We start from the raw sequence: 26,768 nt of genomic DNA on the forward strand, positions 1-26,768 counted from the left end.
CAAAACAGTAGATTTATCACTTTTGTAAGCATATCAATTTATAAATTGATAAATTTATTCAATTTATAAGCATATAAATTAAGAAGACGAAATCTTCCATTACAAGCGCATAACACATACTGAACAAGGATTAGCGAAAAACATCCACATTCGCGATTTTGTCACCCCCTACCCACTGAGCGCTGTTTTGACCGGGAAAGATAATTTTAGCCACGCCCATGTTGTTTTATGGAGGATAATATTCATGGCACTTTAAAATTCACATTTTTTTAGGTTTCATTTTATATTAAATCAGCGATCGCGAATATGCGAAACCGCGAATAGCGGGGATTTACTGTACTTTGATCCAAGCCCAAGACGGGATTCAAACCTGCGACCTTTGGGTTGCCAGGCAGGCACTTTACCCACCCGGCTAGCCCGGTCGGCCCAAAAACAATAAATGCCCAAGTTTTGACCTCTTAGAGGTTGAGATTATCAAAAAATTTGCGGAAATAGCACCAGACAAATTAATAGCACTATATCATAACTGTATGACAAGGTATACGCTCAAAAATAATGAAAAAAAGCAGTGTTAAGATTAATTCTCAAAAACTCTGAAAAACTCCCTACTGATCCCAAATCATACAGACCAATAGCCCTACTCCCTGTACTAGGGAAAATATATGAAAGACTAATACATAGCAGATTAGCCCAATATTACACAGAAGCAGGTTCACATTCCAACAATCAGTATGGTTTTCAGCAGGGCAACTCTATGGAGGATGCCATGCACCACCTACTGACAACAGTTAAAAACACAGAAGAGAAATATATGCTGGCAATCTCTTTGACTTTCCTGAGACATTTGACTCACTCTTGTGGCCTAGTGTCCTTAGGAGACTCCGCCAGGCAAATGTCCCGCAAAACCTCTATAAAGTAATAAACAGCTACCTTACAGACAGCAGTGTCTCAATACGCACAAGGTTCCAGGAATTGACACACCCTATGAATAAAAGCTGCTCGCAGGGTTCAATCCTTGCCCCTTTCTTCTGGAACATTTTTCTGGACGAAACGAATTTCTGGCCTTGGATCTGGCATTGATACCCCACACATTATGATTTTGAAGAAAATATATGAGAATGCTACTTCCTTTATTAGACTAGACAAAGACAGTAGCAAATTTACAACTGGGAAAGGAGTTCGACAAGGATATACAATATCTCTGAAGTTTACTGCTGCCCTTCAGGAAGCTTTCAGAAGATTGGACTGGTCGCAGAAAGGAGTCAATGTGAATGGAGAGTGCCAAAACCATTCACAATTTGCAGATGACGTTGTGATCATAAGCCACAATCCCAAAGAATTAGAGGAAAATCTTAATCAGCTATGCAGAGTTAGTAAGGATTTTGGACTAAAGATGAATACAGTGGCCCCGCTTTACGATATTAATTCATTCCAGAGACACCATCGTGTTGTGAAAATATCATAATGTGAACCCAATAACACACTGTTTTTTGATAATTCGTTCCAAGTCCTCGGAAGTTGAAATTTTCCCTATATAACTAAGGTATTTATCTCTGCAAAAGGTGATTTTTATAACAGAAATTGTATTAGTTTTATATAGAACACCGAATACTGTATTTTGCAGTGTATACCATGCACCTTTTATCGAAAAATAACTCGCCCTAAAATTGTGGTGTGTCTTATACACCGGAATAAACAGTAGAGCATGATACAAATTAAAAAAAAAAAAGATAAAAAAATGCTGATGGTGCCAAACATTTTTACTTATCCCCCCCCCTCAAAATACAGTTTAAAATGATAATTGATAATTATAAACGTTAAAAAAACAAAAATCGTAATTTTCATTTAACTTAAAATGGAAAAGCTGTGTCAATGGTGTGGTGATGGAGCTGGAAGAGGATCTTTTACCATCAAGATATCAAGGACAAACTTCAGGATCTGGTGTTCTTTCCGATCGCTGCCTCTTGCTACTTATGGTATAAAAACTGTCCAAAGTGGTTTGCTTTTGGCGCTTTCTCTGAATGTTCTTGAAATAACAATACCTGATCTTCAAATTTGCAGATCATCAATTCAGTGGTTTTAATATCAGGATTTTTTCTTACTATCCTCTTCACAATATCCCACGCAGCAAACATGTCCATAATTTCTTGAGTTGTTGCTACACAGTCATCCTCTTCATGTTCCTCATCTCCACTGTCATGCTCGCCCATCTGCTCTAATTCCTGAAGCTCCTCTGCTGTCAACTCCCTTCCGTGGTCTGCAATTAACTCCTCCACATCTTCCGCATCAATCTCAAGAGCCAAGGACAAATCAAGAGCGATAATTTCCTGCTCTAGAACACCTTCAGCTTCAAATCCTTCAAAATCATGGATGTCTGAAGGCCATAAGTTCTTCCAGCCTGCGTTGAGGCATCTAGCTGAAACTTCATTCCAAGAACTGACAATCATTTGTACACAGTCTAAGATGTTAAACCTGGTCTTCCAGAATTCCTTTAAGGCTCTGTCTCCTGAAGTCTCTTCAAAGTACTTCGCAAGTATCTTCTTTGTGTAAATTTTTTTAAAGTTGGCAATCACTTGCTGATCCATTGGCTGAAGCAGAGGGGTGGTGTTGGATGGGAGAAATTTTACAGTAATGAAGTTAAATTGCTCCTCCAGAGATCAGGCAAGTTGGGGATCATGACCTGGAGCATTATCCAAAATTAACAGTGCCTTTAAAGGAAGTTTGTTTTTTTCTAAGTAACCTTTGACTGAAGAACAAAACACTTAAAATATCCATTCACTGAAGAGTGTCTTGTCACCCAGGCTTTCTTGTTACACCACCAAAAAACACCCAACCTGCTTTTGATGACCTTTTGCTGTTTAAACAGTCTGGGAGTTTCTGAGTGGTAAACCAACATTGGCTTAAGTTTAAAATCACCACAGGTATTGGACCCTAATAGCAGGGTAAGCCTATCCTTCATAGGCTTATGACCAGGCAACGAGGCCTCTTCTTTTGTGATGTATATTCGCCTAGGCATCCTTTTCCAAAAGAGGCCCGTTTCGTCTGTATTAAAGACTTGAGGAAGGTAACCCTCCTTCTCAATGAGCTCTTGAAACTCCACCTTAAAAGTTTTCAGCTGCTTCCTGATCAGCACTTCAAGCATTTCCATGCCTTTGACACTTTTAATATTGGACCTTTTTCTAGAACAGTCGAACCAACTTTTGCTGGCTTTAAAGTCCCAATATCACGTATCACTACTGAAGTATCACTACTGAAGTATCACGTATCACTACTATCACTGCTGAAGGTGTTTTAGTCTTTAAAGTCCTCAAAAATCTGCTTTGCACGTTCACAAATGTATTGTCCAGGAACTGTATCATCCTTTTTTTTTTCTTTTATCCACAGCAACAAAAGCCTTTCCATTTCTACAATTAGTTCTCTGCCTTTTTGGACTGTGTTAGATTTATCACTTACTTTATAACTTTTTTAAGGTCTTTTTTTTTTTTTTTGTTTCACTATGGTAGAAATGGTTGACTGTGAAAAACCATATTCGCACACCCATGAACTAATTTTAGCAACATCATCATGTTTTTTTCACTATTTCTTGTTTAATTTTAATTGAAATTTTCTTCTTACTGTGCTCTTTAGGGGCCATATTATGCAATGTTGTACGTTCAAGAATTCAATACGGTAAATTTACGGAAAGTAGGCACAAAAAAAATAAAGGATACAAAAACAAAACACATGCCCAACACGTTTACAAATTCTGATATTGGCTGAGACAAAGGACCACATGGTTCAATCGTAAGCCATTGTAGAGCGAAATAAGTAGGCACCAGTGATCACTGGTTAGTAGAATCAGCCGCTCAAATCATTAAAATGCACTACACTTTTACCGTTTATTGCTATGTTTTGTTATAAGAATGAATTTTGAACGCATTTGTGATATTTTTCTAAAGCACGTTTCTGGAGGTCGCTACCATAAAACAATTTGCACTTTCCAGTTTATTGTTATTATAAACGGGTAGTAAACTCGATCTTATTGCATTTGCGATAATATCGATAACTGCAATTCTGTGGGTTTTTACCTTACAGTATTATGGTAAAATGTGTTTCCCCTTCACTGAAACCATATAAAAAACAAAAATAAATTTTCAGAATCTTCTCTTCATTCCTATTTTTTAAGCTCCATTTAATAGAATTAATTAATTAAAATAGAATTAAAATTCAATTTGCAAACGTGATGACAATATCCCACACTTACTACATATCTTATAGTGAAAGGTATTTTATTATGGTGATTCCATCGTTAAGTGATTTGATTGTATAGTGAACCATTGTAAAGCAGGGGTCCACTGTATAGCTAAATCAAAAGTAATGATGAACAAGTATGCCACAGAAAGGGATATAATCGTTGAAGGAGCAGTAATTGAAAAGGTGGATTCATATACTTATCTGGGACAAGACATTATCTGTAATAATGATAAATGGCTGGAAGTCAAGAGAAGAATAAATTTCGGATGGATAGCATTCAGGAAATGGTCACATACTGAGGAGCAATATCCCATTTTGTCTGAAATGTAAAATAATGAACCAATGTATACTCCCCACCATGACTTATAGAAGTGAAATTTGAGCACTCACCAAAAGAATGGAAGAGAAGTTGAAAACTGCACAGCGAAGAATGGAACAAATTATATTAGGAATCAGACTGTTAGATAGGAAGAGAAACACATGGATTAGGCAGCAAACACAAATAAAGGGCATTCTTATCAAAACTCAATACAACTTGGCCAAGGTGCCAAGTCATATTGAATTGTGGTTGGTTTTGCTTATCATAGGGACTTCAGTGCTTTTTCCCTATGTCGTTCGACATTTCCCCACAAGTAAATAAGCTTGAAGAGCTCCACCTCCCCATGATCTGGGCTGGGCAGCTGGAGTGATACCCCAGCTGGCATAGAGAGCTAAATTACTTGGCTGATATTCTAAATTTCATGATTATTTTCTATGTGTTGATTTTGTCAAGCTTGGTTCTGTGACTGATTTGAGGTTTTACTAACATTTGTTCCTTATTGTTGTATAGTTGTTATGGCTTCAAGGTGGCGTAAAAGGGCTCCCGAGCCGGAACTCAAGGCTCTGGAAGAAGAGAATGTGACAGAGGTTTCTGAGACTTCAGATGAAGAAGAAGAACCTACCAAAGAACAAGGTGCCATGGAAGGTACAAGTGGCTTTATCTATACAACTGCTCCGTCAGTAACACAATCAGACAGCCAGATGGGCTTTGAAGACGAAACCAAATTAAAGGTGAACTCAGGGAACTGATTCACGGGAAGGGTCTTGGACTCTCTACCTCCATTACTAATAGGATAATAGGATAATGTTCTATTGGGATCAGATGGAGACCAAAGTTCAGAAACTGAACTTAGAGAATAAAGTTATGAAAGCAAAGTTGGAAAATTCTGGAAGGAAGACCTTCACAGGAAAAGACTTGTGCTGAGGTGACCAAACCTCAGCCAGAGGTTTGGTCACATCAGCACAAGTCTGAGACAGCCAGTCACTAAAACGATTATTATAATGGCATGATCTGAGCGATTTTCGACCAGTGACCAAGTAAAATCTGAGTAGGTAGACAGAATAGGACCAGCTTCGCCCACTATTAAGATCTTAGCAGTGAGACCTATACAAGACTGACGAGTAGCAGTGGAAGCTGCTTCTGCACAAGATATCAAAGAGATCTCCGAATCTGGAAAAGCCCAACATTTAGGCTGGAAGTTGAGCAGGCTGGTAGCAAAAGACCTAAGCTGGTGGTATTCGATATTGATCCAAAAGTTACGAGGAACACTTTGTCCAAGAATTGTGGCATCAAAATCTGACAGTGTGGAATTTCAAAAGAAAAAGTGTTACCAGAAATGACAATACTGATAGAAATAAACCCAGAAATTCATCTGGTTTAAATTGTGTTAGAAGTTCCTGGAGTAGTCAGAAGAATTCTGATAGCTTGGAATAGAGTTTTTGTGAATGATCTGATTGCCCCGATACAATGTTATAAATGCATGGCATTCAGCCATGTGGCCACAATACTCCTTTGCCTGACAGTACTGTCAGGCAAAGGAGTATTGTGGCCATTGTGCTGGTGGAGGTCACTCTTATAGGAATTGTCCTAAAACTAAAGAATCACCAAAATGTGAGGAAGTCCTCCTCTGCTCATGCAGCAATAGACAAGATTTGTCCAGACTACAGAGATATTCTGTGGAGGAGAACTAATTATAAGGATTGGTCTGCCACATTTGAGCATGGGGGCCCCCCTTCAGCATGAATCAGGAACAATCAGATAATGGAGTGGCCTCGTCCGCTGATGGCAGTGGTTATCTACTGCTTATAGAATGCTAACAATGTAAATGTTGGGTGCCAATGGATCTCATTCATGTGCTGGCTTCTGGTTTTGATGTCAAGAAAGTAACACTTTGATATTATAAGTGTGGTATAACCACAAGAAATGTACAAGAAGGTTTCCCCTAAGAATGTTACCATAATCGCTTAGTTAAATTTTATGTTTTCTGATGGGATGTCAGAATTGTTTTCTGGATAGGGTAACCTACCTTCTCGTGGTGGAGACGGAAACTCGTGATGGAGGTGTAGACACCTCCCTGCTGCGAGGCTAAAGGTAATTTTTATCTTCATACTGTTATTCGTTAAAGTCAAAGTTGACTGTGTTTCCATGATAAATTAACCAGGAAAGGTTATGATATTATTACAGCACAGAATTGTTAGCATGTGGGCGAGGGCCTAGGAGGACAAAAGACCAAGCTTCACAAATGACTTAGCTAGGACAAGTCAAGATCCCAAAGAATTAGAGGAAACTCTTAATGAGTTATGCAGTTAGTAAGGATTTTGGACTAAAGATGTATATGGCTAAAACAAAGTAAGGATAAAAAGTATGCCACAGAAAGGTATAATCATTGAAGGAGCAGTAATTGAAAAGGCGGATTCATATACTTATTTGGGACAAGTCATTACCTGTTGTTGTTTTGGTGTTTATTGGCACATTGACAGTGGAGATCATAGTGCACCAGTTCATTTGTTATACAATGTTCTCTTTATATAAATCTTGTTCGAATGTAAAAGGTTAACTGTTTCTGTGGTATTATATTATTATTTACAGCAGATGGTATATGTTGATTGTTCGTATGAACCTAAAAATATCTGACACGTGTTCCTTGTCACCTAAAAGATCTTGTAGAGTGATGTTTTGGTTTCCTTTATATAATGATGAAAAAATTCGGTGTCAATCATTTTCATATGTTGGGCATTCTATAAGTATATATTTAACTGTTTGGATAGTATTGCATATACTTGGCATCTTGGGGCATTCTGCACGTAATAGACAACCATTTGTGAAATGCATATGATCTATCTGGTCAGAACAACTTCTTCTCTCCTTGATTTCCTTAGGCTCGTTTTGCAGTGCTCAACTTTTGGTTTTATTTCATATAATTTATTCCATGTTTGTTTTTGCCAGAGTTCTTGCCATTGGGTTAGACAGCAATTTTTAATGATTGGTTTGTAGTCCTTATGTGGAACTGCGAAATATTGTTCTTGAAGGTTAGTGGTTGATTTTGCAATTCTATCCGCTTCTTCATTTCCTTTTATCCCTTTGTGTCCTGGTATCCAGCAGAAAAGTATCTCTCATTAGTTTTTTTATTTGCGAAGCCTGTTAGTAACTGTTTAATTTGCCAGAGTACTGGATGGGTTATATTGCTTGTGTTTTGTATGGCTTGGATTACACTTAATGAATCACAGTATATTACTGTTCTCAAGTGGTAGGTGGTTCTGAAATGCTCCAGGACTATCTGAAATGCTACTAATTCTGCAGTGTAGACACTGCATTCTTTTGGGAGTTGGCGTGGCAATGTAACATCTGGGAATACTGCTGATGCTCCTACATGGTTCTCTGATTTTGATCCGTCTGTATATATTGGTATGTGATTGGGATATTGCATTCTATGTGCTGCATGCAGTTGTTGAAAGTTACTGTCTGATGAAGTATTTTTATTCCAGTTTTGTGTGACGAGTTCATAAGCTGTGGTATAGTTTATCTATGGTGGATCTATATGTCCTTCTTGATTTGCAACGTTATCTATTTTGAGATCATGTGTTATCAATAGCTCCTGTAGTCTGATGCCTAGAGGCTGGTTTGCTCTTTTGCGGTTCCTATATATGTTTTCCCATTTTGATAAGAATAAAATTGTCCAAGTCAGATGTTCTCTTATGGGTCTTATGCTGTAAGCATACAGCAGTGACAACTGTTGTCTCCTCAGGAACAGTGGTGATTCATTAGCCTCTGCATAGAGATTGTATATAGAGGATGTGCAGAAAGCTCATTCGTATTGTGCAATTCGTATTGTACTATGGTGAATTGGATCTAGCCATTTGAGGGCACTCTTTCTTGCTGATGCATAAACCGGTGCTCCATAATCTATTTTTCTCTGAATAGGCCTACAAGGCTGGGACAATTCATGTTGATGATTAAACTTCACACCAGCCGGAAGATAAATAAATTTTAAATACTGTAACTAAAAACACTTTATTTACAATAAAATAAATATAGAATAGATATATATTTATAATAAAAATAAATAACACTGATAAAATATACTAAAAACCTAGAAATTAAAAACGATAAAATTTGCTGTAGCTTTCGGAGGCAGCAGTCTCCTTCCTCATTGAGGAAGGAGACTGCTGACCCCAAAATAAAGTATTTTCAGTTACAGTATTGAAAATTTATTTATCTTCCGGCTGGTGTGAAGTTTAATCATCAACATAATCTATTTTTGACCTTACCAGTGCTTTATACAAGTTGAGCAGGGTATAACGGTCTGCCCCCAAGATGTTAAGACTTTAAGAATATTAAGTTGTTTCATGCATTTTATTCGTAGTTCTTTTACATGTTCTACAAAGGTCAACTTGTTGTCTAGAATAAGTCCAAGAAATTTTACACTTTGTTTAACTGGTATTGTGTTACCTTGCAATATTAGTTCAGGTTCAGGGTGTAAATTTCGTTTTCTACAGAAATGTACACAGACTGTTTTTTGTTTTGATATTCTAAACCCGTTTTTCTGGGCCCAATGACTGACGTTAATTGCACATTGTAGTTGTCTTTCTATTGTTCCCATGTTCTGTGCTTGATACGAAACACTGAAGTCATCTACATATAGTGCATATGACACTGTGGGTGGTAGTTCTTTTGTGATGCTATTTATTTTTATGGAGAATAGTATGGTACTCAGGACAGACCCTTGGGGAACTCCTTGTTTATATGATTTTGACATTGTGTTTTGTACTCTAACTTCAAATGTTCTATTTTTCATGAAATTTTGGATGAATAGTGGTAAATGTCCTCTGAGTCCTGCATCGTGGATGTCTTGTAATATACAGTCTCCATGCTGTGTCATAGGCCTTTTCTTTATCAAAAAATACAGCAACCATATGCTTTGAGGTTATAAATGCATCTCTTATATCTGCTTCTATTCGTACAAGGTGATGTAATGTGGATCAATTGTGTCTAAACCCACACTGTATACTGGTGAACCAGTTAGTTGTCTCAAAAAAAACCAGACTAACCTTTTGTTGATTATCTTCTCTAGCACTTTGCTTAAGCAGCTAGTGAGGGCTATCAGATGATAGTTGTTTGGGTCCTTCTGATCTTTGTGTTTTTTGGAAAGCTAATACTATTGCATGATGCCACGCATCAGGATATTGGTTTTCTAGAAATATGCAGTTGTACAGTTGAAGGAGGTTTTCTATCTCTCTCTGCTTTAGGTGTTTAAGCATAACATAGTGTATATTGTCTGGTCCAACTGCACTTGGTTTTGTTTGTGATACTGATTGGCATAATTCATGTATTGTAATTGGTTGGTTGTAGGGTTCAATCCTTTTAGTATTAAAATTCTTTTTTTTTTTTTTTTTGTTTTCTTCTTATAGGTCAAAAATTCGGTAGTGTAGGATTGTTTTGAAGATACTTTAGCAAACGTTTCTCCTAATATATTAGCTATCTCTGATGGTTCGGTAATGCTTTCTCCATTCCAATGTAATACTAGTGACGGTTGGTTTTTATACTTCCCATTCATTTTTCCTCTTTTATTCCATATTATTTTTGTTTGTTGTTGTTTTTCTGGCTTGTTTCCGTGTATACCTAGCTAGCGCTCGTGCTTGCTTAAATTTTATCAGATTATCCGTTGTAGGATATCTCCAGAACTAATTCCAAGCTTTGTTTTGTTGTATTCTTGTTTTCATGCAATCTTTGTTCCACCAGGATTTTGGGTAAAACAGAAAACGAGTTGAGGTTGTGGGTATTGTTTGTACGGCTGCTTGTATTAAGGTATCTGTGACGTGCTTCAGAGCTTCATCGACTGATGTTTCTTGGATGATTTGTGGATTAAATATTGCCAGTTCTCTAAATTTTTCTCAGTTGCCTTTTTCTATTTTCCAGCAGGGTGGTCTGTTTGGATGGCAAGGAGGGTTTCTGGTCAGTATGGTGATTACTGGGTAGTGGTCACTTGATGAGTTTTCTGTATGAGTCAGCTGTATGAGTTTTCTATTAGTTGCCACTTTAATTCCAGTAGAAGGGACAGCGTGCATAGAGTTAGATCTACTGCTGAGGTTGTATGACTAGAAAAGTGAAAGTACGTATGTTTGCCACTATTATTCTTTCTATTAGGTGCTGTTAAGACTAAGCATATTAAGTTGTTTCATCTGTTGATATCAGTGTTTCCCCACAGATGACTATGCCCATTCAGGTCTCCCATTATACAGAAAGGTGATGGGAGTTGGGAGATTAGTTGGTCTATCTCCTCAAATGGTATATCTGGTCTTGGTGGAAGGTACACTGAACAGATGGTTACCCTAAATCACAATGTCATTCTTACTGCTATCACTTCTATATTGCTGTTTAAAGAAATGTGTTCGGTTGGGATGTGGTTATGGACTAAGATGGCTACTCCTCCATGTGTTGACCTTTCTCTTAATCTGTCTTTCCTATACATTCTATAATTTTTCACTGAAAGGGTGTCTTGTCATCTAAGGTATGTCTCTTGTACACAAAAGCATATTGGCGTATGTTGTGTTATTAGATACTGGACATTGTCGTAATTGGCTCAGTCCTCTACAGTTCCATTGGATGAACCTAATTCATTATTTGGTTTTTCTAGGGCTTTCGGGTTGCTTCCGATGTGGAGCATTCTTATGCTTTGTCTCATCTTTTTTAGGATAGTTTGGCCAGTCCATGTCTTCTTCTGTGAAAATTTCTAATACTGGTTCTTCAGTTGTGTTTATTTTTTCTATTTCCATCTGTTCAGTTGCTTTGGTGTTTATAAGTTTAGTTCGGTTTTCATTGTGATGCTGATTTGTGGATATCTGTTCTGTGTGAAGAGATTTTGAGGTATTCACTGTTTTCTCCTGTTTCTGTGCCTTCAATCCAGTAGATGATTCTTTTGGCAGAATGGAAATTTCAGTTTGAACTTCTACTGATTTATATTGGATTACTGCTTGTGCATATGTTGGTTTGTTTGTAGGCCGTGGCTGTATTATTCTCCTTGATTCTTGGTACGTTGTGCTGTGTTCTGTTTTGTATTTCTGAATTAGTTTCTCTTGTTTCCATTTTTCGCAAGTTTTTGAGTAGGCTGGGTACAGTTTGTACATTTAAAGATGTTGGCAGAGCAAACTGTAGTTTAGTGTTCTTTAGAATCGCATTTTGCACAGGTTGCTGAGTTTCTGCATGCCATTTGCGAATGTCCAAATTTCTGAGATTTGTAACAACGCAGTGGATTTGGTATGTATTGTCGTACTTGGCAGTTCAGATATCCTGCTTTGATTGTTGTTGGAGGTTTTGGAGTATTAAATGTTATGATAAGGGTTCTTGTTGGAATTATATTTCCATCCCTTCAGATATTAATTCTGTTCACTCCTGTTACTCCTTGGCTTCTTAATTCTTTTGTGAGCTCTTCCTCTGACACATTTAAGAGATCCCACTCTGAGATCACCCCTCTGGAAGAATTCAGTGTGTTGTGTGGTGTTACAACTACTGGCATTCTTCGAAAAATTGTTGTTGAAAGTAACTTCTGGGAGTGTTTGGGATTTTCTGTTTCTACTAGTATGTCTCCAGATCTCAGCCGTCGAACTGACTTGGGAGATCCTACTAGACCCACTAATGTTTTCTGAATAACGAACGGAGGCATACGTCCTAATGTCTGATCTCCTGTCGCATGTATGACAATGTACGTTGGTATTTTTGGTGGGTCCATATCTGTCTTCTGTCTCTTTGATTTTGTGTTTTCTGTTTCACTACTTGGCAGGGCTTTCTCTTGAAGCCCTATTAGTACTAGTAGTTATTTTTCTACTCATGTTTGCTCTTTTGGCCCCGGGAGCAAGTCATTAGGCTGTAATAATAATAAATGGCTGGAAATCAAGAGAACAATAAATTTCGGATGGATAGCATTCGGGAAATATAGTCATATACTGAAGAGCAACATCCCAATTTGTCTGAAACGTAAAATAATGAACCAATGTATACTACCCACCATGACTTATGGAAGTGAAACTTGGGTACTCACCAAAAGAATGGAAAAGAAGCTGAAAACTACACAGCAAAGAATGGAACAAATTATATTAGGAATCAGACTGTTAGATAAGAAGAGAAACACATGGATTAGGTAGCAAACACAAAAAAATTACATTCTTATCAAAACTAAAGAACTAAAATCGTCTTAGGCAGGACACATAGCTCAAAGACACGACAACAGATGGACTAAGAAAATAACAGAATGGTACTCAAGAGGAGCTAAAAAAAACTTGGAAGACAACAAAGGAGATGTACAGATGAAATTCACAAATTCGTGGGTAGTAAATGGATGGCCATTGCACAAAACAAAAAGAACTGGAAAGTTGCTGGAGAGGCCTTCATCCTGCAGTGGATTGAAAATGGCTGATAATGATGATGTGCACTTAGATATGAAATTCTCTGAGCAGTGCACACAGGTTGCCAGGACAATCCACGGGATTTTGTTAATAATAATACAGGACAGCATGGATAAGGAGCTGATTAATCCATCATGTAACTCAACGGTCAGGCCCCCATTTTGAGTATTGCATACAGTTCAGGAGGCCTCATTTTAGGTAGGACATGGATCTGTTGGAATAGGTGCATAGAAGAACAAGATTAGTGAGAGGAACAAAATGATACTCTTACCAAGAAAGACTTCAGTTCTACAAACTGCAGACTAGGCATCTGTGAGGAGAATGAGGTGTTTAAGGATTTTAATGGATTGAGTATGTTCAATGCTGATGATCCATCCTCTTGATGAATACACGGGAACATAAATTCAAACTGAGGAAGGATTATGATGGCAGATGCATGAAAATTTGCATTCAGATAGCAGGTGGGTGGTTGATTGTTAGAACAAGCTCCCATCTTGTGTAGTTTGAATAGAGACGGGTAGTTTGAATAAATTAAAGTACAATACAAACTGTTAGAAGGGATGGACAAGTGATATGGGAAGTGTTGGCTTTTATTTATTTTTTTTTGTTGTTGTTGCTGCTGTGTAAGGTTGTTTTCTTGCATCATTTGTCAGTATTAACACTAATAGTAATACTATACAAAGGAGAGATGCAGCAATGGGTTTTAAGAAAACGAATGTGGCATTAGAGCGATGACGAGAAATCTTTTGGTAGTTACCAAGCTAAGTATAAATAGAAATTTATTTATTTATTTAAAGAAAGTACAGGAATAAAATGTTAATTACATATTGCTTGTTTTTTCCACATTATAACTGCCATTAGTTCAAGCAATTCCAAAGTTTCAAAATTTAGTCAAATTTTCCTATTAAATAAGCTTTTTAGGCATATATTAGCAGTAGCTCCAATTTATAAGATTAACAAAGGAAAATTATGTTCTCAGTTGCAATAACTCAACCAAAAAACATTTTTACTAAACTATGAAGTAAATTATGAATTGCCTTACATCAGATGAAATATTTTACTCCTATAAATATAGCTTTATATTTTTTTCCCAATAACAATATTCAGCTTACCACAACTCAAATTCAGCAAACAGCCTGTCAAATATTCGTAGGGCTTCTTTAACCTGAAAGAAAAGTAAAGTGTTGTCACAAGATTAAAATCAAGTACTGTTTTAAAATGCATTTTAATTTTTTCAAGCCAAGCTTCAAAGATTATTTTGAACTAAAGTATTTAACGGAAGGCAGTTTCCACAGGTACATCACAGACAACATTCCATCTTATGGATATGAAATGCATTAAGCAATACTGCATTTCATATCCATAACAGTAACCATGACATCTTTAAATGGGATATTATGGTTGCTATCATTTTTACATATATAATATCCATAGGGAATTTCATATCCATGATGTCCACATCACATCAGTAACCAAATGAAACATTGAAACGTTTTATTGAAAATGTTACAAAATTAATTTAAACACACCTCAACAGATCTTAAAACAGTTGTCTCACATTTTGAAAGTTACTGTTTCTTGTCATCAGGCCTGTTGGACTTGCTCCCAGATTGATGAAGAACAAACTCAATTAGTAAATTATTTCTCATTAATCCAGGAGCCAGTCTAACAAACATGACAAAAAATGGACTTATCGGGAAGTAATCAGACTGTTTAAGTGTCTATTGAAGTGTATTTAGATTAAATTTTTAACATTTAAATAAAACAGCTTAATCTTAACACATGATAGATTAGTGTATTCGAGTGGGTAGAATTCAGCAACATTTGGCTGTTCTGCGACAACCAACTCCTCTATTTACACCTGGAACTGTTAGTAACTCAAGCATAGCTCAATGTGCAAGCTCTGAAAACACTAAGCCTAGTTTAATGGCTGTGATGACTCAGGATATACTAAGACTTATGTAAAAGAAAAAAATAAACCATGTAACTATTGCTGAATGACTGACTGACATTGGGTTGGTTGGTTGGTTGATACAGGCATTTATAGGCACAAGGGATGTGCCCGTTCAAATTTGCTTGTGCTGAAGAAAAGTATTTTGAAGATGATGTTAAGCTGTAATTTATTAAATACCTGGATCTGCTTTAAAAAACTGAAAAGGTCATTTAGGTTTGCATTGTTTCTGATTAGACTGTTAATGTTAGTAGTTCATATAAGGTCAACAGGGATTATAGAGCTGCTGCTCAAAACTGCAGTAATAACATGTATGACAAGGATATGTTTAACTGTGAGGTGTGTATGTTACAATGCATATATTAGAGAGAGAAAGAGAATTGTTTCTCATTAACATATGAAAGTAGTCAATGTGTATGACCAATACACGTTCTGACTAATACAGCCTCTTACTGTCGATTTGTACTGAAACTGGACTGCCATGGCTGCGGTTTTCTCTGGAGAAGCTTGCTGTTAATTTGTGGCTGCCAGATTTTGTGCCATTTATTTTTTACAAGTTTTTTGTATTATTATTTTATAATCTGTGTATGGTATATAGAAATAATAGTTAAAGAAAATCAGGGCATAATATGGACATCAACTGCTTCAATTAAGGGAAATTGGGGGGGGGGATGTCTGGATGATATTCTTCAGTCTATAAGAACTGCCACACATCCATGGATGAGGGAAGTTAAATTTTGTCTTTTGAATATGTGTGATTTTTAATTTTTAATATGAACTGTGGGTTTAAATTAGTTTCTTGTAAGCAAATGGCTACTGGGTCATATCAGAAGATAAAATGATAGAGATCATCAATACTGCTGTGTAAACTTCTGTTCCACTGAAGGACATGCTACATTATTTGTTTTTGCTAGAGGGAGATGAATCTGTCTGGATTTTTGATGTGAAAACATCTATGGAGGCACTGGAGTAAAACCAATTGGTAACGGAATATAGAAATGACATAATTGACATCACTTCCTATTAGGTGACTGTTAGATTTTAAATGACGCAAATGATGTCACTTCCTAAATGACACTAATGATGCTAACTCAGTCACTAACATTGATTCGGTAGAGTAAGTAGAGGGTGTGAGAATGAAACACTGCACTGTTCATACTACGATACAGAAATGAGATCACTTCCTAAATGACGCTAACATTGATTCGGTACAGTAAGCAGCGGGTAGTAATATTATGCAAGAATAAAAGCTTCGAAACCACCAAAGAAGCCTCTCAAGTCAAAACAGAATGAGTTCAAAAACATAAGAGAACGAAAAAAATGCGGAATTTAATAAAATCTGCTTCTCAAGATTATGATCAACATCAACCTTCTACATCAACTTCTCATCAAGAAGCTAGACTGTCGACATCACGAAATTATATTCAAGAACTTCCTAAAGATTTCGATCAAGAAGATTTTAGTTCAAATGAATTACCTGAGAATTTTCAATTGATTCTTGAACTGATTTGAAAGAGTATACTGCAACAACCAGCTTCGACTGCATCATATTTCAGCTCAATTGCCTGTTGTAGACCCTCAAACGGCTTCAACAGTAGTAAAGCGTGAAATCATTTACAAGAATATCGAGTATGACCATAACTCCTATAAACAATCTGAATGACAATTTTTTGAAAAATGCATCTGAGCTGTTTGTGATATATGCAATCCATTATGGTATAATATGATGTAAAATTGTACAGTCCAGGAAGTTGCCTGTTACTTCTAGAATTTCCAACTGCAGATGTAACGACTATGAAGGCTTGCAACATTTGTCGAGCATCTCTCCAAAATGATTCCATTCCAACATTTTCAAACAACAATGGTTTCGTTTATCCTGCTTTTCCACCTCATCTGCCTCGATTGGATTTAGTAACCGAGTGACTTATTTCTCCTTGTATACCATTCATGCAAATTAGAAGACTAAAACATGGTTTCAGCCAATACAGAATTTTGGGCCAAATTATAAATGTTCCTGTAAATGTTAATTTGATGGTCAATTATTTGCCTCGGAGAATAGATGACGATTATTGCGTTAACGTTCACATCAAACATAAAAAAAATACACAAATCGAGTTATTTAATGGGCTTGGTTCATAAACGAGATTGTAAGGGTTTGGTTAAAGTATCTGCTTACGACTACTTACTTGTATCATCTGTATGATATCAAGATTGACGAAGTATTCTTCCAAGAAAACATGGAACACGATGATGCTCCTACACATGATGCAATGAGTGAAGCTATTGAAGAAAGTTTAGTCGCTCAATGACAAACTCTTTTGTGGAGCAATGACAAATATTTACAAATAGCTCTTGGTGGATGAAATGTTCCACAAAGTTTACTTTTCAACAAACGTGCTGAAGAATTGTCCTTTCCTAGCATTTACCTTGGTCAGTATCAAGAGTTTACAGATAATTTAAAAGTTTATGATAGCATCGAGTGAACTTTGTCCAGATCAGCGAGGAGTGACACCTTATGTTCTCTATATGGCCATGAAAATAATGAGACTAAGAACTCGAGATTCGTTAACCGCTGCTTTTAAATGTCGGAAAAGACACTAAGCTCACCAAAGAACAAATCCAATCACAATAATACACCAATAACTGCATTCAAAACAATTTGGCATTTTTGAAATTAATTCCTAATTCAACTTTTTACTGGACAAAACGTAAAAGAGATCTGTTTGTAATGATCACACAATTGGTAAACGTACGTTCTTCTTAACTTTGAGTGCAAACGAAATCGATTGGCCTAAATTGCTAAACATTTTACACAAATAAAAACACAATGGTTTGGATATCCCCAATGAGCAAGCAGAAACTCTTCATTTTATGAAAAAGGTGACATTAATTAATAAAGATACCGTAATGTGTGCGATTCATTTTAATAAACTATTTTAAACGGATCGAATTTCAACATTGTGGCAGTCCACATGCTCACATTCTTTTGTGGCTTAATAATGCTCCTAAAGAACCTAAGGAAAATGGTACAGGGCAACGATAGCTATGTAAATCAGCTCATGTCCATTTCTATTGCAAAAGCCTCTGGTAATATCAAACTCCAAACTCAACACTTTTACTTGTTACAAAAGAATCCAAGCTACCGACAAACAGGTTTGTCGTTTTGAAACTCCATTTATGCCATCACGATCTACAATGATTTCAATTCCCATGCCAAAAGCAGACACTCAACAAGTCAAATATAATGCTGAATACAAGAAATTGTGGAAGAATCTAGAGGACAATGAATAAACTAGCACTGCTCACTTCTTTAAAAAAAATTGTACTCATTCAGAATCATATTATATCGATTTACTTTGAGCTGGTATTACTCCGTCGAAAGTCTTTCCGAAACAAGAAACTCATTAAAAATAGCATAACCTCTTCAATCCTTTTGTATTTAGCATTTTAAAGTCTAACGTGGACATTCAATTCATCATGGAAAAATATTCTTGTGCTGCTTATGTCGTCGAATACGTAAATAAGACCAATCCCAGGATTAGCAATTTACAACATAAAATTATTGAAATTATGAATGAGTATCCTGAGTTTGACATCCTTAAAATTACAAGAAAATTAAGCATCGACATGCTCAACTCTGTAGAAATTACTAGTCAAGGGGCTTGCTTGGTATTTACTTCGTCAACCGATGTCTGAGAGTTCAGTTGTTGTAACTTATACCTAACGTGCGACCTATCGAACGACAGAGTAATAGAAAATTGAACGAAGAAATGGAACAAGGAAACACAGGTGACAATTCTATAGACATTTGGAAATAGAACTGATTTGATAAGTACGAGAAAAGGATAATGAGAAGCAAGTTCAAATGGGTCGGAATTGGTACAACATCTTTTACCTTCCAATTGTAAGTAGCAGGCTCGCACCCTCAATTTACTCTATAGAATCAACTTTAGTGACTACAATGACGTCATTTAAGAAGTGACATAATTTGCACATTTCTATTTCACATTTTTGTCAAAGATGTTTTCACATAAAATATCTTTTTTTTTTTTTATGAAAACCCCAAACACGAAAGGTATCAAAACCTATAGTACTTAGTACCGTGCATGGGTTGAAGGAGAAGTGTGGGGGGAGGGGAATGCCGGAAACTTTGCTCTAGAGACTAAACATGGGTTTCACCACTTCAAGCCTCCAATAAGCAAAGTGGTGGTATTTCACCAGTTGATGAAAGTCATCTACCACCTACTGTTCGGATTATGGTGCTCCAATCTACTATTCTGCCCGAAAGAGTACACTTCAATGGCTGGATCCTATACACCATAGTGCATTGCGGATTGCCCATAGAGCAAAAGGAAAAAGAGAGAGAGGAAGACCAAAGAAAAGATGGGCAGACGACTTCATCTCGGAACAGGCAGATCACCTAATCCATGAAGGAAGATAAGATAAGATTAACAAAATATTACCTAGGTATTATAAGCATATGTGTACATAACTATAGTTTCTGCAATGGTTAACAAGTTTTATACCTCTATATTCGTAATCAGTATCAAATATTTTCCTCAAATACAACAGACTGTGCATGTTTAACCTGTGTAGCTACAGACACTTCTGTAATGTAGCCGACCTTGACCCAGGAAGGTAGATGGCCCCCCACCCCGCTCTTCCAGCCCACCTTACATATGTACACAAAAGAAAAAGAATTAAACGTTCTTTTCAAACAAAGAGACGAAGGTCTGATTAATGACAGTTTCAGAATTTTGATTAATACTTGTTAGTATTTACGTATTTTTTGATATATGAAAATGTAATCCTATCAATCTGTCCTTACTAAATACAATAAAGTTATATACTTTCATAAAAAAAAAAAAAACAATACTTTTTTATTTCTTAAATTGTGATGTATCTGGATGTGATAGAAAAAAATCTAAGTCATATTTGAAATCACAGCAACATATTTCGGTAGTAGGACCTATTGAAATTCAAACCCCAGTGACCGAACTTAAATTGGTAAACTAGTGTGATTTATCGAACATTTTCTAGTAGAGATAAGGATATGAAATAATGATACCGCATATATCCAGTAAAAATATCCTTAATTATAAATAAATACTATGAGGTAGGCCATTAAACCGGTGTTCATCGTTGCTATATGGGCGTGCACATCTTGTATGTACAGGGTACACACGTGTTTTTTTTTTGTTTTTTTTTTACAAGCTGTTTGGCTTAAGCCAATTATTTGTACCTTTTTCTTCTCTTTTTTTTTTTTTTTTTTTTGGGGAAAAAAAAAGGGTGCCCCAAATCCTGACCTTGCCTTCCATGTTCGAAGCAATAAGAGCATCTTGCTTCAATATCATCTTCTACATGGAGATCAAGTACTGTTCCATCTTGGTCATACGTATCACTGGCATCCACATTGCTCTGATTTGCTTGTATCAATTCAATAGCATCTAGCCTTGGTGTTTCTTTGCTATTTGATCATGTTAAGTGATTTTTGGTGGACTTGTGATTGGGGTGTTATTTTTTTGGTCTGTCAGATATAGCTTTGAGGATGGGGGATGGTTCAAAAGCACCAGTTTGCCCATTCCAGTTTGCACATCTTGCCCATTCTGAAAGTGATGTATCAGGTAAACTGGTGCCTCAGTTTGTGTTGCTACTGAGGCCTGCAAATTCACTGAATTGAATGTCAAAACATTGCATGCTAGAATTATATTACCATCTTTTTGGATCATTATTTGTTTTGCTTATGTCACTTCCTGATCTTGGACTATTTCCTCTTCTGAACAGGTTAACAGGTCCCATTCAATTATAACTCCCTCAGAGGACAACGAATAAACTAGCGTTGCTTTAGCATGGCATGTGGAGAAACGTTAACTGGGATTCCACTTAATGTGAGTTTTAGTAAGTATTCTCAATGTTTGGGTTGAGTTATCTCTATCAGTAGACCATAAGACTGGCACCTTTTGACCATTTTTGATGATCCTACTGCATTCTCTAAACATCTCTGTATGACAAAAGGTGAAAATTTTTCCACTGGCTGATTTCACAAAAGGTGTATACTGTGGCTCCTGTTTGTTAAATGTGGCTTTAAGTCTCTTTGGAAAAGAGGGATAACGGTCAGTTTCATGGCTGTATTAGGAGCTCTTCAGCTCTAGTGGTGGATATTCCCTTGTATCCATGTTTGCTCCTTTAACCCTGGGGGTTGCCTTACTGCCCAGGTTTCCTGCCTTGCCACATGAAGACAAGAGCAATGCCAACCAGTGAACAAACAGCTGAGAAAGGTTAGTTGTGTTAGTTTTTAAAAAAAGAAAAGAAAAAGGAACAGAAAGCTAACTTTCCATTATGAGCTCATAGCTGCTGAAATGGAAGAAATGGACATTAAACAAAAATGGAAGAAATGGACATTAAACAAAAAAAAAAAAAAAACTAATATATATCTTTTAAATAAAAAGTACTTTATAGATCACTTCAATTCACTTGATCACCAAGTCACTTGGCATCTAAAACCAATTGCCATATGACTGAAATGATTCAAAATGAAATATGATTTCATTTTGAATCATTTCAGTTTTCAAAATGAAATATGATTTCATTTTGAATCATTTCAGTCATATTATGATTCAGTGCTGATATTGCTAAGAAGTAGTCCAGTTCCTAATTATCTAATTATTATAAAAACACTGCTCATTCTCTGATGGTGGGCATGCATCTTCTTGGGTAGGGGTCACATTCTCCCTGTTGAGTGTTGCTTTGCCTTTTCTTATTTATATATTTTTTTATTTTATTCATTTTATTTATTTTTTTTTACTTTGAATATTAGGTGGCTTGCTACATAGGAGCAGCATCACACCTTGACAAGTTCAACCTTAACTACAGCAAGGATATGCTCTATCAGTTACATGGTTGAACAGTCAAAGTGATATCACCACATTGATCCCTACAGTAAAGTTAAACTAATTTGGTTTTATGCCAGGAAGGTCAACTGTTGAAACATATTTTATAATGAGGCAATTGATAAAGAAGTTTGGGGAGGGGATTCATAAGCATATGATCTTTACTGACTTTGAGTAGGGCAATGATATGATCCCAAGGGAAATTATATGGTGGATACTGGGAAGGAAAGGGTTCTCACGTACATATATTTATTAGTGATATTCAGATTATGTACAAAGGAGCCATTATGAGCATGAGAAGCATCTGTATGGAAACGGGAAGATTTCCCCATAGGAGTGACCTTGTGCCAGAGTCAGCATTAAGCCCATACCTGTATATTATGGTTTTGGATAAGTTAACAGGGAAGATACTGGAGAAAATACTGGTGATTGTTGTTTTATGAGAAGAGATAATCAATCTGTAACATATAACACCTCGGTTGTATCACTGATGTACCATAAATCTCTTCACTCTGTTGAACCAATGATGTAAACAGCAGAGCAGAGTTTTGAGGAACTAACAACTAGAAGAGACAGGACAATGGGGTGCAGTAGAAACATAGGTAAGGTTTTCAGGGTATCCAACTTTTTGGCTAGGAAACAAAACAGATAAATACTGGTCACAGGTCACATGAATTCTTGTAGACAGTGATTCAACAGTTCCTTACCACTTCTCAAAATAGAATTTAATTTTTGTTATTAAAAAATTAAGTTCTATATATATATATTTTTTTTGGATATTTGATAATTAGATATCAAAATCCAACAATCATTACGTAACACTAATATTATTATATCATTATAACAATATTATTAAATATCAAGAAAAAATATAAAACATAAGAAAGAAATAAAAAAAAAAAATAAGGGAATATTAGAAACAAATCTTTTCAAAAGTCAATGTGAAACTATATTTTATGATATGCTGTTTGAAACTAAGGGGATGCTGGCTGAGGCCACATAATGTGAATGAGTAGGCCATATGTGGACCATGGATTGGACACTTCTATTTAAAGGAACTTTCTTAAAGTCTTGTAATCATATTTAACTCTGAATACGATTATGAGATGGGAACTGATGCACAGAACAGAACTAGCTAGTAAAGAAACAATAGCAACAGTGGTCACATGTAATAGAGCAGTAAATGCCAAGATAAATATCTGATGTGACAAGGAAAGAAAGTGAAGAATGGTTTATCAGAAGGCGTCTAGGTGTAAATCAACTGAAGAAAAAATACAGGAAAATAAAATGTGATGGTCTGGCTGCATAAAACAATGGCCTTGATAAATCGGGTCATAGAAATGTTAGCAGAGATGAAAACGACCAAAGAAAACATGGTGGGAAGTGGAAGAATGTAGAGCAGATGAAGAAATGGCCCAAAGAAGAGTGAAGAAATAGACTAGCAAACCTCTTCGTTTGCTAGGTGGGTTGAAGTAGATGGCTTAAGAGGGAAAAAAAAAAAAAAGGAACTGAAAGTTCAGCTCTGCAAATGACACACAACTTCGAAATTCTCATAATTATAAGTTCAGTTCATGTTACTTAAATTCAAAATTTCTAGTTAACGTAAGCTCCTTTGAGCAGTTAACAATAAATTTATTTTTATGATTATGCAGGGAACAGTTTAACTACTGTCAAGCCTGAACTTTGGCAATTATTTTGCTACAGACCAAAGGACTATCTTGTCCTATATATTTTGACCCCAAGATACACAATACATAAAAGATCAAGAGTGCAAAATACATAAAAAATCATGCTACTTAAATTCAAAATTTCTAGTTAATGTAAGCTCCTTTGAGCAGTTAACAATAAATTTAACATAGAAAATACAGCTGAACCAGTGAAACCAGTAGCTAAAATAAATTTTAACACGGTAAATGAGCTTTCGGGATAGCATATCCCTTCATCAGCTAAGTACATACACACATGGAAATGCAAACATAACATAAAACATTAGGAATTGAATAAACAGTGTGTGTTTAGATAACTGAAAGAGCGTGCACGTGAACATGAGTGTTTAATCACGTATTATGTCGAATCAGGTGATTGTTGTTGGTACCTGGCACGTATATGAGTTGACTGTCAGCGTTTGTTGTGCTTTAACACTATAGACTCCAAAATTGGGTGTAGTCTTGTACCTCTATTGTGGTTTAAAATGTTGCGACAGCTAGATAGATATGTTCAGGGACTCTAACCACATGTGATAGTAGTGATGAGAATGGTCAATCACTTGCTGTCGCGCCTGGGATTGAGGTCATGTTGAGCTGACCAGAAACGTTCTGCGATTGCAGATATGCAGAGTCCCCTAGGCGGATGGACCTATCATGTTCTGCAAGGCAGTCTTGGAGATGTCTGGAGCTCTCCCCTACATAGCAGCTGCCACAATCGTGGCAAGTGATCCGGTAAACAATGCCACTGGTAAGAGGGGCAATAAGTGCTTTTACCCTCGAGACCAGAGATAGCAAACCTCTACCAGGAAGTTGCAAGCACTTTACGCAGTACTCGAGTAAGATCCTAGAAATGTGGTCTGAGGCACCCAGGTAATATGGGATATAAGTGGTAGATACCGTTTTGCTGTCATGAGGGGGCTTATATACCGCTCACGACACACATTTCCACCGTGTGTATGTACTTAGCTGATGAAAGGATACACTATCCTGAAAGCTCATTTACCGTATTAAAATTTATTTTAGCTACTACTTTCACTGTTTCAGCTGTATTCTCTATGTTAAGTTATGGAATCCAATGCCATAGGCCCATTCTCATTTAATAAATTTATTTTTATGATTATGCAGGAAACAGTTTAACTTGACTGTCAAGCATGAACTTTGGCAATTATGTTGGAAATAATTTTGCCATAGACCAGTAGCGACTGTGGCACTCGTACTACTTGTGCCTAGCATGAATCAAGGAAATGGATGAAAATTATGAATTTCATACTTTTCATTCATTCAATTTTCATATTTGCAAGTTCATAAGAATTGCATTGGCAGTACCATAGACCCTACGCATGCCGTCTCTCACTGACATGAGTTAGCAGCTTATTGTAGACCAATATAAAAGCTGAAGTCATCATATTCGAAAACAAGTGGCGCCTCCATAGCCAGGTGGGCAGGAGCAGCAGTGCATTGCACACGCTTCTTGATTAGACCGGTGTTCGAGCCTGTGACCACCAAATACGGAGAATGCGGAATGGTCAGGGAATGACCACCGCATATCCCTGGAGCAATATGGCCTTAGTTGCTAATGCTCCTAAAAACCAAATAACAACAACAACCAAAAACAAGTAATGTTATGCATTTCAAGTTTATCACTTACTAACTTTTCTTGCTTGTATGTCAGTTACAAATTACTGTTTTCATCTAACCTTTCACCTTCTGCATAAAAAATAACATTTATACATCTATTAATGACTTATTTATGTAAAGATGAAATACTTCAACTCGTACCAATGTCACTCGGCTTGGTAAGAGTTTTAATTTAAAATACTAGCGATAGGTAGCATCTTGCTTCCTGTTTGCTTTCAGTTTGTTGTTTTGCACGCTGGTTTGCTGCATATATAGTGCTGTGACGGTTAAGAATTATTGTTACATATTATATTTTATTATTATTTTGAAATCATATCCTAGATGGATAATTTAGTGTTATGACTGAAAGAAAAACCATTTTAAAATCAATACTGAGCAGAGAGAAATTATTAAAACAGGCCATCCCAAGCCATTAATTAAGACAAAAGTAGGCAATCGTTCATTTAAACATAAATGGTACAAATAAATAGATTGGTTAAGTGGAAGCCTCTCAAGTGAAGAATTGTACTGCTGGCCGTGTTTACTATTCCAGCCAAAGTCAAATCAATCCTGGACAGATACTGCTTATTCTAATTTTAGAAATATTGAGTGACAGCAATTATCGCGCAAAATCTTCAATTCATTTGAATAATTATTTATAAGTGTTTGAAAACGTTTGGTCAGATAGACATTACATGTGCCATTAGTAGTGCTGCAAAGCTCCAAAGAGAAAATTATAATAAACAATATTTAAAGCAATTAGCCAATGCAGTCTTAATTTATGTAAACAAGAATTGCCATTACATGGACATAATGAAGGAGAGGGTAGCCTAAATAAAAGTAATTATTGTGAACTCTTAAATTGTTTTGCGGGAATGGACCGTGTTTTTGCATCACGGCTTTCAACGAAGGCAGGGTTTAAACAATATTTGGGAGTTTCTAGAATGACAATTCAGAAGATGACTTGATAATTGCCATTGATAAGGAAGGTTATCGTCAGTGTCATTCGAAATGAAATTGAAAATACCCAGTTTATTTCAGTGCAAGTAGATGAAACGACGGAATGTGCAAAGCATGCCCAACTATCTACAATAATTAGATATGTTTTGGGGGTATCAAATACATGAAAGATTTTGGGGATTTTATCATGTCGGTGTAGACAAAAGTGCTGCAAGACCTACTGAAATGACAGGAAGCATGTTAGAAACCTTTAGCGATGCAAAAAACAAGCTGGTCAGTCAAACATGCGATGGATCAGCAGTGATGGCTGGTGAACATAACAAGGTTCAAACGAAGCTGAGAAGAGAAAAGGGTTTTAAAATCGGATATTTTATTCACTGCCATGCACATAAACTGAATTTATGTTTTAACTAAACTGTCAGAGAAAATTAATGGAATAAAAGTTTTCTTTTCACAACTTTGAGTTTTCAGTAAATTTTCTTCATAAAGTACTAAACGAAAAGCTGTGCTGAGAGAGTTCAATGTTAACATATCATCACTGTGTGAGACAAGGTGGTGCTATAGAACTAGAACAGTGTCATCAATTAAAAGACATCATGAAGCTCTAATGAATGCTTCCCAAAGTATTTTGGATGACAGTGCAAGATGGGATGAAGACACTTTAAACGAAGCAGATAATCTGCTTATAAAAAT

At 36.3% G+C, this 26,768-nt stretch overlaps 1 protein-coding gene across 1 annotated transcript in view; it reads right to left on the bottom strand.

The window, feature by feature from the left end:
- LOC150085745 (lateral signaling target protein 2 homolog) overlaps positions 1-26,768 on the bottom strand; it is a 430,079-nt gene that overhangs the window by 353,219 nt on the left and 50,092 nt on the right. The window contains 1 exon segment of the mRNA XM_090374675.1: positions 14,064-14,116. Within this exon segment, the coding sequence (XP_090230801.1) occupies positions 14,064-14,116 (53 nt within the window).

Source organism: Mastigoproctus giganteus, chromosome 5 (assembly GCF_048544385.1).
Source record: "Mastigoproctus giganteus isolate SK-2022 chromosome 5, ASM4854438v1, whole genome shotgun sequence".
Taxonomy (NCBI): domain Eukaryota; kingdom Metazoa; phylum Arthropoda; class Arachnida; order Uropygi; family Thelyphonidae; genus Mastigoproctus; species Mastigoproctus giganteus.